The sequence below is a fragment of the Geotrypetes seraphini genome, chromosome 8 (assembly GCF_902459505.1).
Source record: "Geotrypetes seraphini chromosome 8, aGeoSer1.1, whole genome shotgun sequence".
In the NCBI taxonomy this organism is placed as follows: Eukaryota; Metazoa; Chordata; class Amphibia; order Gymnophiona; family Dermophiidae; genus Geotrypetes; species Geotrypetes seraphini.
Genome location: NC_047091.1, coordinates 129,847,935 through 129,867,584, shown reverse-complemented (window position 1 = coordinate 129,867,584; position 19,650 = coordinate 129,847,935). Strand labels below are relative to the sequence as shown.

Below are 19,650 nucleotides of genomic sequence, written 5' to 3'. Positions count from 1 at the left end.
TTAGAAACAAAGAAAAAAAATGAAGGCAGATAAAGATTATATGATCTATTTAAGTCTGCCTAACCATGCCATCTACCATCCCCTTCACTCCCTTAGAGATCCAGCGTACTTCTCCCCGGCTAGCTTGAATTCAGGACTACACATGTGTGGTCAAGTTTGTATTTTTCTGATGTCCAGTGTCCTCCAAAAAAGGAGAAACGTGTGGGAGGGGATTCCTCAAATTTCCTGTCTAACCCTATGTTTATACGTTTATCATTATAGTTCAGGAACTCGTGCGTGCTGACGTTTAAATCAGGACGCAGTACATAAGCCGGTCACGCAGAAACGTGCTTCCGTAACCTTTGACCTATCCCAGCTGTGAGCACTTCCGGTGCGTGGAGGCAGGGGTTATTAGAGGGGAGGGGGGTAGTAAGGCTTTGGATACGGTGGCTGCAAAGAGACTAATAGAGAAGTGACAGGAAGTGCGCGCTCACTTGCTGAGCGCGAGCTGTATTCCAGCGTGGGAGAGCGGGAAGCGGGGCGGTTCCGGTGAGTTTCCTTGCGGGAGTCTCGTTGTGACCTGTACTGTTTTTACTGCTGTTGCCTCTGCCTTTTTTTCGACTCTCTCTGGTGATTTCGGGCCTTCCCCCCACCTTCGCGTCTTCGTGGCTCTTTTGTCATATTTATCTTCTCCCCTTATTCTGGTAGTCTGTAATACCTTAGTTTCATTCCCACTGGAGGCGTCTTTCCTTTCATTTTTTAGTCTCTGCTAGTGACCCAATTTGTTCACCCTCTTACTGTGCCTCGGCCTCCTGTGCCCCTTTAATTTAGTCCCTTCCTTGTTATAGTGAACTGATCTCTTGCCTCGTGCTTTGGCATTTATGGCTTGACTTTTCGCTATTTATTCTATTGGACTTTAGAGTTCTTAATGTAGTTTATCTATTCTCCTTACCTTGCCTTCTCATCCCAACCCAGTTTTATGCCTTTTGTCCCCACTGTTTCTGCTACAGTGCCCAGTGTTCTTTATCTATGTTCCTCTGACCCTGGGGGTTTTCTTCCTTGCTGATAGCCCCGCTTTTTTCTTCAGGTCGTATAGTACCTTAAAGCCCCCTTAAGCAATGGAGAGAAAAGGGACTGCGGATGCATCAAAGGATCAAAACTCGCTCTGTAGAAGAACGCCAATAGTCCCTCGTCGTTACTCTAAAGTAAGTATAGATTTTGGTTTTGACCTGGCTATCGTTTTCATTGGTTAGGTGGGAACTATGCCTATAGAGCCATGATATCCAATGATTATTTCCTTTTGTGTGGGTTTTTTTTAAAGAGGTAGTTAACTATCCATAATATAATTCGTGCTTCTCATCTAAGGTTGTTAAATGTCAGTAGTTGTACTATTACCTGCTGAGTTTTAGAGCTCTTCAACCAAGGGTGATATAGCAGTACTACAGTTTTGTCCAGGAGTGTAGTGATTTCACTAAAAGATGAGTGGTCAACTTCTAAACACTGAGTGAAAGTTAACAGTAGTTCTGCAACTTATGCTTTTGGAGGTACTGTACTGTCTCTGACTTGCCAGGCTAGACTAACCAAATATATGGGAAGATTACTGTTGAAAGAGTTAGATTGTTTTCTGAGGAACTAATCTTAGATTTGCTAAGGATAAGCTCGCTAATTTTTGTTGTATTATCAAGAAAGCTAGTTTGTTGTGTTGGGGATGTAGGATTGAGCCACTGCTTTCTTGGCAGTGGAGAAATATGTTACATAATTTGTGCATGGAGCAAAAAGAGACCAGAACTTCCCTGAAGAAGCAAAATGCTTCTTTGGCTATGTGGGCTGACTGTATACAGTCCCTCTCTTCACTCGATGTACTACTTAATACTTTTTGAACAATTAAATGAGGGTTGTTCAGTGAATGTCCAGTGTGTTATACCTTCCCTCTACTATGCAGGGACCAGTTACAGTAAGATGTACTGTTTAGAGAGAGATTACTAAAAATAGTTCTGATTTGGCAATCTGTTATACTGTACAGTAGTTCTTGGAACTGGTTCTGTAACTTGTGATAAAGGGGAGGGGGAATGAGAATAAAATAAGTTTGTCATCAACTTGGGATTAACAATGTCAAATGTTGTAAAGTTGATCTGCTAATAAATTCTAAACTAAAAATAACAAATTTCACTAGTGCTTTCCATTATGTAAGCCAGTATTCACTTTATTCATGACTAAAATGTTTGTATATAACTGTCCTTTTTAGTAGAGGTGTTTGATCAGCCAGGTGCTGGGCTCCTAGATGTTCTTGCTGCAAATAACTGTTAACACTAGTCACTGAGATGACTGTCTTCATTTGTTTTGTTTTTCTGGGGGGGAAGGACATGGGAAGGAGCAAGATCTTGTAAATAAGCTGGATAGAGAAACCTCTCAACTATAGTCTAGTGACTAGTTGCTCACATGAGATTATACTGTTCTGCAGAAACCTCTGGGTCACTTCTTGAGTAGAGCAATTCTAACATGATATTGCCTACTGTATATTCTTCCTCTGAGAATCCCCAGTATGATCAACCCTTGGCTGTATAAAAAAAACTTGATCATTTGGATTTCATAAAGCAAAGCCTTTCAGAGTGGAAGATGAGGCATTAGAGGTTACTATACAAAGCCTTATTAACACACATACAGAAAACAGCAGTTAAAAAAAGGCCTAATGATGATGTTCACTAAAAGATATCGATGATGAACCCAGACTTGACACAGGATCCATGTTTCAGCACAGATGCATGTTTCAAGTGCCACTGTTGCTGTTGTGTATTGCTGTCACCACTGAGGTACTTGAACATTATTCTCAATATTGGACCCAAGATTGATATAACATTCCTCACTGGAAATATAAGCTGAACAAGTCATGATGTGTGGCTCTTGTTTAATGTTTATAAACGCATGTTTATCCATGTAAAAACAGGATTTATTTGCTAAAAGTATGTGCTGGATTGGGTGTACACAATTATGTATGGCTGTCTAATTATGAAATTCAGTGCTTGCTTTCAGTGTGTACTTTTATGTCTATATGTAGCTTCATGCCAGCCATGAATTTTCAAAAGTAAATTCTGTAAGGTGCCTTTTTTAAAATATGCCTGTAGTCCCATGGTAATGGAAGCCCCTGGCAAGTTTCAAAATGTTCTGTCTGTATCTTTGGGAGCATCCTGGTTCTTACATAAATTACAGATATGTTTTTGTCTTCTGACATGTCTTTCTGCATTGTTGCCATAAGGGCTTCTTGGCCCATATTGTGTGAGGATAAATGTAAAAGGAAAGTCAAAATACATTTAACTGCTTTAATAGAAATAACTTTGAGCAATTGAACATAACACTTTTCCACATAGTCCCCCATGCAAGATGGCACATTTGTTGTATCGTTCAACTAGTTGATGCATTCCTGCAGAGAAGTTTTTCGTCTGCTCTCAAAGCCCGGTGAGCACCACTTCTTTCATCATGCTTTGTCTTTTGCTCTTTGGGTTGAAGTGATGGATCCATGTCTCATTGCCAGCGTCAATTCTCTCTAGAGCATACCGTCTCGGGAACTGGGTCACAACCACCACACACTGTTGCTTGTTCAGGTCAGTAAGCTGTTTGGGAACCCATCGTGTGTGGACTTTGCTGTATCCCAGTCATCTTGTATTATGACAAAGGTAGATCCTTAGCTGATATCCAAATTTGCAGCCAATTGACACCATTAACCATCAGCCTTCTCTAAACAATGTTCTCTTGTGTGCATGATGTTGATGGGTGACCAGAATGGCCTTCATCAGTTACACCTGTTCCAACTTTAATCCATTTTTACCCACCCATAAACTTTTCATTGATTCATGGTGCTATGACCATACTGAGTCAATAATAGACAGTGAATTTCCACAGGTTTCACTCTCCTCTGCTGTGTGGTATTCTTCAATAGTGCAATCTTGCAATGGCACATCCATGTTTCTGACCTCGTGGCTGTCACATGACTAAAGGCTAAGCGCTGCACTGTGTGTGGATAGACTAGCCATTCTATTAAAGAATGCATGGTGGAGGGCTCACTTGATGGCCTCTTCCTGAACAAACACCTTGAGGTTAAACTCTGCTCCAACTCCCTCTTCAACCCCTTTTTTTGGGGGGGATTTAGGTTCTGAGAAGCTATTCAAAAGGTTTTTGAGGACATCTCAAAAATGACAATAAAGAGACTAATACAGAAAAACCACTTGTCCCACAATTTTCTTTTCTCCCCAAACACCCACTCCAACAACAGTAAGCAGTTACAATAACCTCCCCCTCCAAGCACAACAAAGAAATCACCCTGCAAGAAACAAACCCCAGAATAACAGCCGAGCGTAACAAACGAAGCTAATCCACTCCACCCACCAACTATGCGTAGAGACATTGCATAGATTACCACAGACCATTCCCTCTAGCTCATCAAAGCAGAGAACCAGAACATGATGTCTTAAACAAGTAAACAAAAAAGTACCCTTATTGTACAATGATCCTTGTTGGCGAAAGTTCCTTTCATTTACCCCATATAGTTAATTGTATACTTCAGAGTTCTAACTGAAGAGAGAACTGCGAAAGATAGTGCTGTCGGCAGTATGCCTGTTAGACTGGCATTCTGGTGAAGAATAAAATGGCATTGAGGGAGGGTTCTTTTGAGTGGGCAGACATGTTGGGCCGACAGCCCTTTTCTGTCGTCATACTCTGTTTCTATTGTCAGACTTTTTTATTTTTTTTTTTTTCAAAAACTGGAATTGATTTTCCTTATGAAATTAGAACTATTCTCTCACTTCAAAGCGTTCGGAAATCTTTAAACTCTATTATTTCAGGAGTCCTTAATAGATACTCCTATCGGGAAACTTGACAATTTTTATTGGTAGTCAACTATGCTCTAAATATCTAATCTGTAAACCGAGTTGAGCCCTATATTAGGGATGTTCTAGTATATAAATCTAAGGATTGGATTGGTTATCCACCTCTACCAACAACATGCAAGTATCACTGTAACACTTTTCCCAACTACTTGACAAATTGGCCAATTTACACTCTTCAACGGATGGTATGTATCGAGCAAAGCTTGACAGGTCACCTGGCACAACTACTGGAGACTTGTATTTTCACCCAGGAGGACAGTAAGAGCACAGCGGAGGAGACATTAGAAGCTATGGTGGCTCAAGTTAAAACCTTGCTAGACTGGTTTGGAGACTAGGAAAATTGAGGCAGGTGAAAACATTTGGATTATTGGCTTACCTAAGCAGATTAAAGACTTGGTACTGCTGGGATTTGCAAATCGCTGGCTTCCTCAGACATTGGGGGCTGCATCAAGGTATGGGCCCAGTACATGTGGAGTGGGTGCATCACATTGGCCAGAAGTGGGAAGAGGGTCGGAGACCCAAGGCCTATCATCGTGAGGTTTCTCAGTTATGCAGTGAAGGCATCTACAAAAAAAAAAAGCGTGCAGTGGATTATAACGGAAATGAGTTTCCTTTTCCAGGACTATTCTCTAAAAGTAATGGAACAATGGAAAACTCTCGCTTCCTCTCTTGTTTTTGTTTCTCTCAGCTGTATGTGAGGAGAATAAAGCTTGCTTTTCAGTATCCAGCGAGAGTGCATATAGTGCATGAAAATTGCATTTTTACTTTATCCAGAATGGAGGACATGCGAGCATTTCAGGACAGATTGTCTCCCTCAATAGTGTCTTGGAGAATGCCTCATACTGGCCATCTTGGGGTTTGCCAAAGCAGGAGTAGTGGACTCCAGAGTCGTCATATTCAGGGCCACGAGGGTGCTGACGATGAAGGATAGTAATGCTCTACAGAAAACATGAATTGCCAAAGGGTCATCCAACCCTTCAGCAGGAAGGTCATCTACGTCCGGGAGATCCCAACTGTGCTGCAGGATCTGAAACCAGAGACCCTGCCAGTGATCTGTGCCCTCTGACTGGGTAGGAGAGGGAGAGTTTTGCAACAGCTTGACTCCTCCATCTGGCATTTCTTCATCACCAGATCCCTTGAGGGGACTGCAGTGGCAGGAGAGCAATAGGAGGATTGGCCTGTTTTAGTAGGAATGCCTGATGCAGGAGAAGCACAAACTCTCTGAGGAGAAAGGTTGAGAGGTCTCCAAATACCCTGAGACACAGGAGCCTGACTGTTGGAGATCTCTGCTCCAGTAGCACCGTGGCTAAGCGGAGCTAAAAGCAATAGCAGGCCTCACAGGGTCACCCCCAAAACAAGGGATTTGGAAACCCTCTCCCCCACTGCCCTCCATACTGGTAGCCTGAAACCAGGCCAACTCTGGGTTTCCTGACATTGGAGAGCATTTTGATTAAAGGCTAGATACAGCTCTCTGCTTCCCACGAGAACAATGCTTAACAAGCTCTGCCACCATTAAAGGCCCAGTTCCCACTAAAATAGTGTCTCAACTGTCAATCATGTGGTTCGTGCTTATTTTTTTTTTTTTTTTTTTTTTTTAAGCAGCGGCAAACCGTTACAAGCCTGCCACCCGGTAGAACATGCAAACTGATACGGAAAACCTGTTCCGCAAAGAGACCTGAAAATAATAGCTGCGGGAGACCGGCAATGCTTCATTGTCTCCCTGTCTGTTTCAGCATACAGTTTAAACTCCTCTTACTGACCTACAAGTGTATTCACTCCACAGCTTCTCAGTATCTCTTCTCTCCTCTTTCTCCCTCCTCACCCAGGGCACTTTGCTCATCAGATAAATGCTTAGGGGGCTCAGTGGTGTTCAGTGTGTAGGCTGCATTTTTGCGCCTCCGCCTGTCCTGGTGCGCAGTCAGTAGTCCATAAGGGTGGAGGCATAGTCATACAGTGGGTCGGCAGTCCAAAGATCAGCTTGGCAACAGCTTTTCCAGCAGTGTGGCAGTGAATTCTTACTCTGGCTCTTTGCAGGGGCTAGAAAGCAGGTGCAGCTTCTGTCTACAGTACTGAGTAAGAGGAGCTTATGGGCTCCATCAGCTATTTTTAAACCTTAATTTCAAGGGGTTGTAAGGGTTTTCTAGTGTGTCCCTCTCCACCTGAAAAATACTGAAGTCTGAATTTTTTTTTAATTTTGAGAAGTGCCATTTTTAGCGTGAATTTGGGTTTAGTGGCCATCTTGGATTTTTAGCGCTTCCCCCCCCCCCCCCCAACTTCTCTGCTGGGATTGAGTCCACAGGGTCTCCTAGTGTTTTTGGCGGGGTGCGCAGACGCAGTGGGTGAGGACCTGCAGATCACGCCTGATAAATCGCTTGTTTCCCGCACAGTTGAAGGCCGGCCGACTTCTGCACTCGCGGCTGACTGATTCCGTTCCGCTTCAGTGCACATCGGCAGCTGAGCAGGCAGTCGGCGGTTTTTCTTCTGTTGCCGTTGCAGGCTGGTTTTCTGGGCAGGAACAGATTCTTTCGACGAAGGCTCCGACAAATTCGGTGTTTTTTTCCCCGGAGTTTGTTATGTTAATGCATAAAGCTTTTTTGATACAGAGCTCTCAGCCTGTGCAGCAACGGGCTGTTGATGTGGACCAGTTACCCATTCTTCATGCCAATGGACCTCCTCAGGAGTCTCAGGCAGCAAAACGGCGCAGGGTAGCAATTCTGGACGGAGGGGACCCTCTGTCTGACTCCGCCTTATCTCTTGCTCTTCCAGATTCTCTGGAGGAAGGTGAGGTGGTAGATTTGGAGTTTGAGGATGCGCTGGCTAGGGAGGTGGATGATCCTACTGCACTTTGTCTTTTTCATAAGGAGGAATTGCCATCTTATTTCCAAAGTGCTACAGGGCCTTAATATCTCTCAACCTGATCCACATGCGCTAGGGTCGGCTAATTTTCTTATGGCGGGCACGAGGAAACCGGCTAAAACATTTCCAGTTCATGAGGCGATGCAAGAACTTATTTCGGCTCAATGGAACATGCCCGAGCCTGGTCTCAGAGTCACTAAGGCTATGCGTCGGTTGTATCCGGTTTCGCATGACGAGCTGGATAAATTTAATACCCCCATGGTGGACGCTTTGGTGGCTGCAGTTACCAAGAAGACTACCTTGCCGGTTGAGGGAAGTATAGCGCTCAAAGACATTCAGGATAGGAAGATTGAGTCTTCACTTAAGCTGTCTTTTGAAGTAGCAGTGGTTTCCCTGCAAGCAGCGGTGTGCAGTTCATATGCGGTGCGGGCTTGTTTGCAATGGGCTCAACATATGGCAGATCAAATGATGGAGATGGGAGTTTCAGTTCCACCTGACTTCCTGATTTGGAGACAGGTCTAGCTTATTTGGCGGGCGCCCTCTATGATTCGTGCTTCAGCGAAACAAATGTCTCTGTTTCTCGCAGATCATTGTGGCTCCGGCACTGGGTGGATGATGCGGCTTCCAAGCTTAGACTGATGCTTCCTTTCAAGGGTCATTTGTTATTCGAAGACGATTTAGACAAATTGGTTAAAGATTTTGGTGATACCAAAATGCAAAGGTTGCCGGAGGATAAACCTAAAGCCCCTTTGAAAGCTTTGTTTGCCAGATCTCGTTTCAGGGATGTTAAGAGTTATCGGCCTGAAAAGCCATCTTTTCCGCCTTCTTACAGCTCTTCCTATAATTCTAGGCCTAGGTTTTCACAAAAGAATTCCTTTCGTCCTACAAAACCCCAATCTGCTCAACCAGCCCGAACCCCGGTCTCGCGTAATTCACAATGACTTGATGTTGGCTCCCTCTGTCGTGTCCATAGGGGGTCGGCTGTCTTCCTTTCTGGCGGAGTGGGCCAAGATAACATCCGGTCAATGGGTATTGGACATAATTTGAGAAGGTTACAAATTAGAATTTTCATCTCCCGTCGCAGATTCTTTCTTGGTCTCCCCTTGTACAGGGGCGGCCAAACGAGAATCAGTACAGGTCACCCTTCAAGTTCTTTTGGAGATTGGGGCTGTGATTCCGGTTCCTCCGGAGGAAGGGGGACAGGGCACATATTCCATTTACTTCATAGTGCCCAAAAATGGGGGTTCGATCAGGCCGGTCTTGGATTTAAAGAAGGTCATAGACAATAGAAACATAGAAATAGACGGCAGATAAGGGCCACGGCCCATCTAGTCTGCCCACCCCAATGACCCTCCCCTACCTTTCTCTGTGAATAGATCCCACGTGTCTAGCCCATTTGGCCTTAAAATCAGGCACGCTGCTGGCCTCAATAACCTGAAGTGGAAGACTATTCCAGCGATCAACCACCCTTTCAGTAAAAAGAATTTCCTGGTGTCCCTGTGCAGTTTCCTGCCCCCTTGTTGCCGCGGGACCCTTGAAAAAGAAGATATCTTCTTCCACCTCGATGTGGCCCGTGAGATACTTGAATGTCTCGATCATGTCACCCCTCTCTCTACGTTCCTCGAGTGAGTACAGCTGCAACTTATCCAACCGTTCCTCGTACGGGAGATCCTTGAGTCCTGAGACTATCCGGGTGGCCATTCTCTGGATCGACTCCAGTCTCAGCACATCCTTATGGTAATGCGTCCTCCAGAATTGCACACAGTATTCCAGGTGGGGCCTCACCATGGATCTATACAATGGCATAATGACTTAAGGCTTACGGCTGACGAAACTCCTGCGTATGCAACCTATGATTTGCCTTACCTTGGATGAAGCTTGCTCCACTTGATTGGCAGTCTTCATGTTCTCACTGACGATCACCCCTAAGTCTCTCGTTCTGCTTCAGTTCTTGTTAGGATCTCGCCATTAAGGGTGTAAGTCTTGCATGGATTTTGGCTGCCCAGGTGCTTGTCTTTGCATTTTTTGGCATTGAAGCTGAGTTGCCAGGACCTAGACCAGTGCTCCAGTAGGAGTAGGTCGTGCATCATGTTGTCGGACATTGAATTTATGTCTGTTGTGCTTTTGCCCACTACATTGCTTAGTTTGGCGTCATCGGCGAATAATGTTTTTACCTCGCAGCCCTTCTGCCAAGTCTCTTATAAAGATGTTGAATAGGATCGGGCCCAGGACCGAGCCCTACGGCACTCCACTGATTACCTCCATCATTTCGGAGGGGGTGCCATTCACCACTACCCTCTGAAGCCTACCTCCAAGCCAGTTCCCAACCCATTTCGTCAATGTGTCGCCCAATCCTATAGAACTCGTCTTGCTCAGCAACCTGCGATCAATCGCTTTCTACGGGTCAGGCATTTCCTGATGGAGACATTGGTCGGTCAGTCATTGCAGCTCTTCAGCCGGGGGGAATTCCTTACTGCGCTCGACCTCAAGGAAGCTTATTTGCACATTCCGGTATGGCCGCCACATCAGAAGTATCTTCGCTTTGCAATTCTTGGCCAGCACTATCAGTTTCGAGCCTTGCCGTTCAGCCTTACCACGGCTCCACGTACGTTCTCAAAGGTCATGGTGGTAGTAGTAGCAGTGGGACGACTGGTTGATCTGGGCGTCTTCCAGACAAGAGAGTTTGACGGTGACCCAAAGGGTGATATCTCTTCTTCAATCTTTGGGGTGGGTCATCAATTTTCCAAAGAGCTCTCTCACCCCTTTCCAGTTGTTGGAGCATCTGGGCGGGCAGTTCGACATGAGTCTAGGGAATGTGTTTCTATCCAAGGACCGGGGAGCCAAGATGCAATCTCAAATTCGACTGCTTCTCCAATTGCGCAGACCGAGGGTTTGGGATTATGTGTAAGTACTGGGCTCAATGGTGGTGGCTCTGGAGGTGGTGCCCTGGGCTCGCTTCCACATGAGACGGTTGCAGCAGTCGCTTCTATCTCGGTGGTTCCCCGTGTTTCAGAACTACAATCGGCATCTTCAGTGGATGCCTCATGCGGCGCTCAGCATGCACTGGTGGTTAAGCGAGATCAATCTGTTCAAAGGAAAGCCTCTTGTGACACCGGACTAGATCATCGTTACAACGGATGCCAGTCTGCTGGGTTGGGGAGCTCAGTGCCTTCAATGTTTAGCACAGGGTGTCTGGTCTCAGGAGGAGGCTCAATGGTCGATCAATGTGCTAGAGTTGAGAGCGATTTAGCTAGTGCTTCGTGCATCGGTCTGTGTCTGTGTATGGCCGTTTGGAGGAGGATGGGCAGGGGAGGGCTTCAATGGCTGGGAGGGTGTAGATGGGCTGGAGTAAGTCTTAACAGAGATTTCGGCAGTTGGAACCCAAGCACAGTACCGGGTAAAGCTTTGGATTCTCGCCCAGAAATAGCTAAGAAGAAAAAAAATAAAAATAAAAATAAAAAAATTTTTTAAATTGAATCAGGTTGGGCAGACTGGATGGACCATTCGGGTCTTTATCTGCCGTCATCTACTATGTTACTATGTTACTATGATTCAGGGCCGACCGAGGGTCTTTTCAGACAATGTAATGGCGGTGGCTTATGTCAACTGGCAGGGGGGAACACGCAGTCCTCAATTGGCGAGCGAGGCGATGGTCCTGCTTCAGTGGGCGGAAGTTTATCTTCCTCTTCTCTCAGCGGCGCACATTGCGGGACAAGAAAATGTTCAGACAGACTTCCTCTGCAGGAATCTTCTGGATCCCGGAGAATGGGAACTCTCCACTCAGGCATTCAACCTGCTTGTTCAGAGGTGGGGTCTTCCGGAGATAGATCTCATGGCCTCGTCTCTAAATGCAAAGTTTCCTCGGTTCTTCAGCAGATGCAAGGAGCAGGCGTCTGAGGGGGTAGACGCATTGGCTCTTCCGTGGCCTCCAGATTGTCTCCTTTGTGTTTTCTCCTTAGCCGATGATAGGTCGAGTGTTGGATCGCATCTCTCACTTCCCGGGCACAGTGATCCTGGTGGCTCCGGATTGGCCTCGTCGTCCATGGTATGTGGACCTGATGCGTCTGTCGATGGGCGATCGGTTGACATTTCCAGTGGTTCCGGACTTGTTAACTCAGGGTCCTATCTGCATGGAAAATTCATCCCACTTTGGTCTTAAGGCCTGGCTCTTGAACGGTCTCAGCTGAGACGTAGGGGATATTCAGAGCCAGTTATTTCCACTCTTCAAGCCAAAAAGAGATCTACTTCCAAGTTTATTATATAATTTGATTAATCGCCTATCACAGTTTCTAGGCGATGTACAATTTCATAAATAATCAAATACAGGTAACAAATCAAGCAAACAATAATCATGTCAAATTAAAATAACAAATACAAACATTCCTAAACATAGTTTAGCCTATACATATAATATCAAAACAAAGGGAAAATTGAATAAGATACGGTGTGCAACTGGGAGCCAATGTGCCTTTTTAAGTAATGGAGAGACGTGATCAAATTTTTTGGCTTTATAAATAATTTTAATAGAGGCGTTCTGAATAATTTGAAGACGTCTGATTTCTTTTTGTGGTAGACTTTTAAATAGTGCATTACAATAATCAATTTTAGAGATTACTAAAGAATGAATTAAAATATTCAGAGATTTTGCACATAAAAATTTAGCCACTGAACGAATTTGGCGAAGTCTATAGAAAATAGATTTGACCACATGGCTTATGTGATCGTGATAAGTTAATTTATTATCAAATATTACTCCAAGAATCCTAATATTGTGTGCCATCTGCAAAGGAATGCCTTTAATAGAAATGGGAGAAAGAAGTCTATAGCAGTCCTTCCATGGAAAGAGCATAACGTTAGTTTTATTAATATTCAAAGCTAGTCTATTGGTATCCAGCCAATGATGAATTTGATCCAGCTTTCCGTTTATTGCTGCTATTTCTTGTAAATTATTGGGATCAATTGGATGTATCAACTGTATATCGTCTGCGTATGCGAATACCGAGAATCCGATAGACTGGCATAGTGTCATAAGGGGAGCAAGAAAAGTGTTAAACAGTAAAGGCGAAAGTATTGATCCTTGAGGGATGCCATAGGGAAATGAAAAACTTTCTGAAGATGAATTATTGAAAGAGACATTTGATGAATGGTTTTCGAAGTAGGACTTGAACCAGAGCAAAACCTGGTCTGTCACACCGATAGATTGAAGCCTGTTTATTAGAAGGGTATGGTCAATTGTGTCGAATGCAGATGAAAGGTCGAGTGAAATTAATAATACAGAAGTATGGTGATCTAAATGATACAAAATGGACGTGGTCATACCGATTAAAGAATGCTCTGTGGAATGATTTTGCCTGAATCCTGTCTGATTTGGATGTAAGACGTTAGTTTTTTAAATGTATGCTGATATTTGATTGAACACAATTTTTTCAGTTACTTTCGCTAGAAAGAGAATGTTAGCAATTGGCATGTAATTAGTTTTTTTTCTCTGGACCTATTTTTTGATCTTTTAGGACTGGTCGTATAGTGGATTTTTTCCAAGCTAGAGGCACAACACCCTGTTGTAAACTCATGTGAATTAAAGCCAGGGCCAAATATTGAGAAATGTTTCTTGAGGATAAAAGGGGGGATGAATTCTGTAAAGGATCCTTTGGGATTGACAGTTTTGATAATTAATTCAAGATCTTTAAGACTGGGAAGGTTGAAGTTAGAACATTTGGAGGAAAATAAAGGGCTGGTTTCTTGATCAGAAGCAAGGGTGGTTTGTTGTTTTAATGAGAGATTTTTCCTTATGTTGCTAATTTTATCCACAAAGGAATCTGCTAATTCCTGTGCAGTTGGAAGGGTTTTGAAATCTTGAGAGAGGTTTTTGGACTTATTGGTGATTGATTTTAAGATATTATATAGCATGGAAGTATTTTTAGCTTGAAGAATTTGTCTGGAATAATGTGTCGATTTTGCTTGAATTATTTTTTCTTTGTAAAATATTGCATGTTCTTTAAATTTTGATAAATTTGAAGAACTTTTGTCTTTCCTCCAATTTTGTTCTAATGTGTTTCCGTGATGATATGTATTTTATTTGGGTTGGAACTAGTTTGTCAATTAGAGACTGTGTAGTATATAGCCATTTAGTTAATGAATCATCTAAGCAAGGTGTTTCTAAATTTGCAAGGTCGAGATTAAAATTTGCTGCAATTAGGTCCGAGGATAATTTGCTAAAATCTTTAAACTTACTAACCTGAGAAGTTTTGTTTGGTTTAGACAATACAGATATGTGTGTTATTGTAATTAAGAAATGATCTGACCATGGGACTGGTTGAGATGAATGAATTTGAAATTTGTTAAGTGTAGATATAGAAGATAGGATCATATCAATCGTATGGCTTGCTGTATGTGTTGGTGTTGATATTAAAGGGGATAGATCTAATTGCCTAAAATGGGAAAGAATGTCTTTAGTGTAATTGTTGTTTAAATCTTCAAAATGGATATTAAAATCTCCTAAGATCAGGGGATTGGTAGTTGAAGATCCAAAATCAAATAAAAGAGACTGTAGGTGAAATAAGTTGCTACTATTAATGGGAGCTGGAAGATAGATCAAGAGAACATCCAATTTAGGTTTAATCCATATAGAAAATTGTAAAAATTCGATTGGGGTATTTATTGAGGAAAAATCTGAACCTGCTACTAAGGAATCTTGAAAGATGACTGCTAAACCTCCTCCCCTTTTATGGAGGCGATGATTAAAGATGAAGGAAAATCCTGGGGGGCAGGCGTACGAAAGGTAGGCTTCCTCCCCCTCAGTGAGCCAGGTTTCTACTAAGCATAGTATATTATAAGATGATTGGGTAATAAGATCTTTCACCAGATGATATTTATTTTTAATTGACCGAACATTTATTAACCCTATTTTTATTTGATCTGGTTTTGTAGGGCCTAACGTTTCTTTAGTTGTTGAGTTGGGATCCTGAAAGGGCAAAGAAATGGAGGGTTTTCGATTCTTGGTGTTCTGCTCGGGGTCTGTCGCCCTTCCAGGCTTCTCTCTCTTCCATCCTTTTCTTTCTTCAAGAGGGAGTTGCCAAGGGATTGGCCTATAATTCTCTTAAGGTTCAAGTGGCTGCTTTTGCTTGTTACAGGGGCTGCATGGCTCGTTCTTCCCTCGTGTCACAACCTGATGTGGTTCGCTTTCTAAAAGGGTTGCAGCGTATTCGTCCCCCTATTAAGAAGATATGTCTGGAGTGGAGTTTTAAGGTAGTCCTTGGGGGGGGGGGTTGCAGAAGTCTCCCTTTGAGCCTTTGTCTACTGCAACTTTGAATGATGTGACGTTAAAAAGTGTTTTTCTTGTGGCAATGGCTTTGGCCAGGCGGGTGTCTGAATTGCAGGCATTGTCTTGTAGAGATCCTTTTTTGCGCATTTCAGATTTGGGGGTGTTTGTGAGGACTGTTCCATCGTTTCTTCCTAAAGAGATATCAGCTTTTCATGTTAACCAGTCTTTCTTCCTTCCTGCCTTCCGGAAAGAGGATTGGGGGGAGAAGTTCTCTTCACTATGGTTCCTCGATGTACGTAGGGTACTTCTCCATTATCTCAAACTTACTTACGACTTTTGCCATTCAGATCACCTCTTTGTGTTATTTGTGGGCCGCAACAAGGGTATGGCTGCGTCTAAAGCTTCCATTGCTCAACGGGTCAAGGAAACCATTGCTTCCGCTTACTTGATTTCAGGAAAGCGGTTGCCAGACATGCTTCATGCTCATTCCACTAGAGTGATGGCTACTTCTTGGGCAGAGTCCAGAGGTTTTTCTTTGGAGGAGATTTGTCGGCCGGCTACTTGGTCTTCTAAGAACATTTTTTCTAAGCATTACCGGTTGGATGTGGCAGTGCGTGCGGAGGCTGCCTTTGGTGCATCGGTTATTGCAGAGGTGGCGTTCGCTTTCCACCCTGATTGAGGATTGCTTTGCTACATCCCACTTGTCTCTGGATTCATCTGCTGCTGTTGCTGAGGAAGGAAAAATTATGTTCTTATCTGTTAATTTTCTTTCCTCTAGACGCAGCAGATGATTCCAGAGCCCCACCCTTTCTGGCTATTTGATCTCTGTTTCTGTTTCCTGTGTTTCTGAAGTTTTGTTATGGTTGGTAGTTGTTTTCTCTATTGTTGCCTTTACAATTTATGATGGGAAAGAAGTTTTTTACATGTTGATCATATTTCTGGTTACGACTGCTTGAGCAAGGAGCAATACTGGAGATACAGGGAGAGTGCCAACCAATAGGACCACCTGTTAATCAGTTCTCTATCTCCGCCTGCTGGTAGATGTGTACTATCCCACTTGTCTCTGGATTCATTGCTGCATCTAGAGGAAAGAAAATTAACAGGTAAGAACACAATTTTTCCTTCTTCACAGGGCAGCGGGCCCTGCCTTTTCTGCCCCCCTCCCGCAAGAGTACCTCTCGTGCTGCACTTCTTCACAGGGCAGCAAACCTGCACGTTCCATGTGGCTGACGCGAAGCCTTGCCTCCGACGTCAGCTCTGACTTCGGGGGGGGGGGGGGAGGGAACTTCCGGGTTGGCTACGTGTGGCATGCTAGGAGCGCTGCACATTACAGGAGAGCAGGAAAAAGACGAGCTACTCGGCTTGGGCTGCCATGAGGGGGCGTCCCCACGGGATCCTCATGACCCGAAGGGGGAACCTGCTGGTCCCCCCCGTTCCCGTGCAGCTCTCTAGTGTGGAAGTGTGCTAGTGGCCTTGTGGGGGGAGGGGTCTTTTTGGGATGTGGATTGAATCATCTGAGTTTCCCTTACTTTCTATAGGAACACTCACTTTGATATATGAGCACTTTGGTTTACGAGCATCCTTCTGGAATGAATTATGCTCGCAAACCAAGGTTCCACTGTACTTGAATATGAACCTATCCAAATATAAACAGAGGTAAGCTGGGTTTGGTTTTTTCCCCCCCTCAAAAAGAGGGAAAAAAGGTTGACTTGAATAAACCGAACTCATGGTAGTCTCACAAGGTTACTGTGGGAATTTGTGGCAGCCATTTTGAGTAGTGAGACTGCACGGGGCGGGAGCATAGAATTGTTCTTCACCACTGGACCAGTAAAGTTTAAGGTAGGCCTGGGGAGAGGCCACATCTGTTTTATTATTCCCTCTGTGAGAATTTTCCTAACCACTATTTGTTCTGTTTGTCTTAATTAGATTATAAGTAGAGAATGACATGGTGGCTGTTACCCATGGGTAGCCACGGGTAACCCACCGAACAGGGAGAGAAAAATAGTGGTTGCCGCAGAGACAAGGACAAGGAGTGGTGAATGGTCTTGTCTCCGCAGTGAAGTAAGGGAAAACGCATGGTCACCTATCGCACGGTTCAGCAGCTCCCTCCCAGTCACCGCAGTCCCACTATCTCCCTCCCTTCCCCTCACCTTTATGTGGCAAATTTTCATTTTTCTTCTCCCAGCAGCACGCTTTCAACAAGTCGCATGCGCGGCTGGTTGAGTTGAATCTTATCCTCTGACACAACCGGGAAGAGAAGTAGGGAGTGAAAGGGAAAGAGATGCAGGGCCAAGGGAATGAAGTAAGATGGAAACAAATATTTAACCCACAGCAGGAAAGAGAAAGGGGAGAAGGATTGGCATGTGAGCCAGATGCTGGAAGTGGGGGGGGGAGAAAGAGGGAAAGAAGCTAGATGGGGTTGGAGAGGAGAGACATTTGGTGTGGAAGAGGGGAAATCTGAACACAGGAAGGTAACAAACAGAGGGAAAATTATGTGCATGGGGGCATAGGGACAGACATAAAAGGGAGATATATGGGGATGGTATATGGACACGAGTGGGGGGGGGGAGAAATGCCGGGCACAGGATGGAGTATACAGATACAGAGGGGAAATATTCAAAATGGGGAAAAGAGGAACACAGAAGGGAGATGGTTTGTGCGGATGGGATCAGATGGTTTACGGGGATGGTGACCAAGCTCATGGGGAAGAGGCAGTCGGGGACAATTTTTTTTTTTTCTTCCCCCATTTGTCATTCTCTAATTATAAGCTCTATTGAGCTGGGATCGTACAGTGCTGTGTATGTCTAGCAGCACTATAGAAATGCTAAGTAGTAAGAGTCAAATATAGGCTGAGACCCCCATTTTTGGGCCTTTTTTTTTTTTTGGCCCAGAAATCTAGGTTTATATTCTCGTATATACAGTAGTTTGGAAGTATTTTGAATTGCCTGTAATCTATGGAGTTGGTGTTGAATACCATGAAGAAGAATTGCAATAATTGAGACATAACTAGTAGGTGCAGGGAATTAATGTCAGAGACCAATCGCCACAAAATTTTAGGTGTGTAGAAACGTTTTTATATTGCAGATTTTACACTTTTTTTTTTTTCCCCTGCCTCACTGAGTGACCTCCACCCAATATTTTAATTGAGTCCTTGAGAGGTATCTTGAGTGTTATATGTGAGTGTGTGGATACAGAATAGAAATTAAAATGGCTATTGTCTCTGAAATTTTTAACTTCAGATGGTTATTAGGAAGTCATCTATCGATTGGTTCAGTTTAAGTTAAATTTTAAGAGACAGCCTGAGTAGTGTGTGAAGAGTAACTGAATATATTGGTATGTATATAGAAAGAAATAAGCTAGTGATTGGATGAGAAGAGCTAGGGAGCAAGAAAGTTTAGAGAATTGAGCCTTGAGGGATTCTTCAAGTTAGTGTGAGATTCAGACAGATATGCTAGAAGACCTGAAAAGGTCTCTTGCATATCAAGTTCATCTTGGTGCCAATCGGTGCATTTCACTCTCCATTAGATAAGAACATATGGAGTGATTATTAATGTATCAGTGAATGCACTTATCTTGATTGAATGAATGGATAGGTCTTCTGTTAAAATATGGAGTTCTTTGCCCCATTGTGGTTGTTAAACCACACAGATCTCATGAAGTGTGGTGGTATATCACTTTTTTTAAATAAATAAACAAACATAAAATATTCCTTGGTTTATCCCAGGACAAGCAGTCAGCATATTCTCAACATATGGGTGACATCATCCATGGATCCCTGATGTAGATAGCTTCACAAGCAGACTTGCTTGAAGAACTTTTAGAAAGTTTGCAACTGCTGCATCATGCATGCGCAAGTGCCTTCCCGCACGACGTAGGGTGCGCGTCTCCTCAGTTAAGTTTTCTGCGGAGCTGAGAAGCACACTCTTCAAGGCTCTGTGTGAGAGTTAGTTCTACTTGTGCCTTCTCTCACTGCAGCTCGTGTATTTACAGGGTCGCTGTGTTATCTGCACATTTGGTTTTGGTTTTTTTTTTTTTTTGGGGGGGGGTTAAAGTTTTTTTTTGTGTGTGTTTTTAGTTTTTTTTTTTATCGTGTCACGGCAGGGCCTACTCAGCTAGCTTCAGCCATGTTTCATTCCATGTCCCTGCTCGTCACAGAGTTCAGGAAATGTAGCCGGTGTCAACGCGCAATCTCCATCACTGACCCACATAAGTGGTGTGTACAGTGTTTAGGACCTGACCATCGTCCAGAGTCGTGCACCCGCTGTGCTGCACTTCAAAATCGAGCCCTTAAACATCGTCGATTTCGGATTGAGAAAATCTTCAGGGGAATGGATCTGTCTTCAACTAAAACCTTGACCCACCAATTCTGGCCCCAACCTCTACTCTATCAAAGTCTTCTACGGGGCCAAAACTTTCTACCTCGCTCAAATTTTCCTTGATGGGGAAGTCTTCGTCTTCAGGGAAATCAGCTAAATCTTCTCCCGAGACACCATTATCCTCAGTGTCTCCGTCAGATAAGATAGCTAAGCTAACCTCTCTGGACATGCTACCCTTAGAACCGGTGGGTCCGAGGATACCCAGGAAACATGTCTCAAAATAGAGGCATAGGAAAAACCAAAAAGTCTGCTGTATGTCAAACAGAAAATTCAAAAAAATCAGCAACAGTATGAGGAA

General features: G+C 43.8%; 1 protein-coding gene across 2 annotated transcripts in view; it reads left to right on the top strand.

Annotated features, from left to right (window-relative positions):
* The first annotated feature begins 372 nt into the window (after positions 1-372).
* EIF4ENIF1 (eukaryotic translation initiation factor 4E nuclear import factor 1) overlaps positions 373-19,650 on the top strand; it is a 243,609-nt gene continuing 224,331 nt past the window's right edge. For both annotated transcript variants that reach the window (XM_033955267.1, XM_033955266.1), the window contains exons 1-2: positions 373-528; positions 1,067-1,184. In XM_033955267.1, coding sequence (XP_033811158.1) covers positions 1,098-1,184 — 87 coding nt within the window. In that variant the 5' untranslated portion in view covers positions 373-528; positions 1,067-1,097. The remainder of the gene's footprint in view (positions 529-1,066; positions 1,185-19,650) is intronic.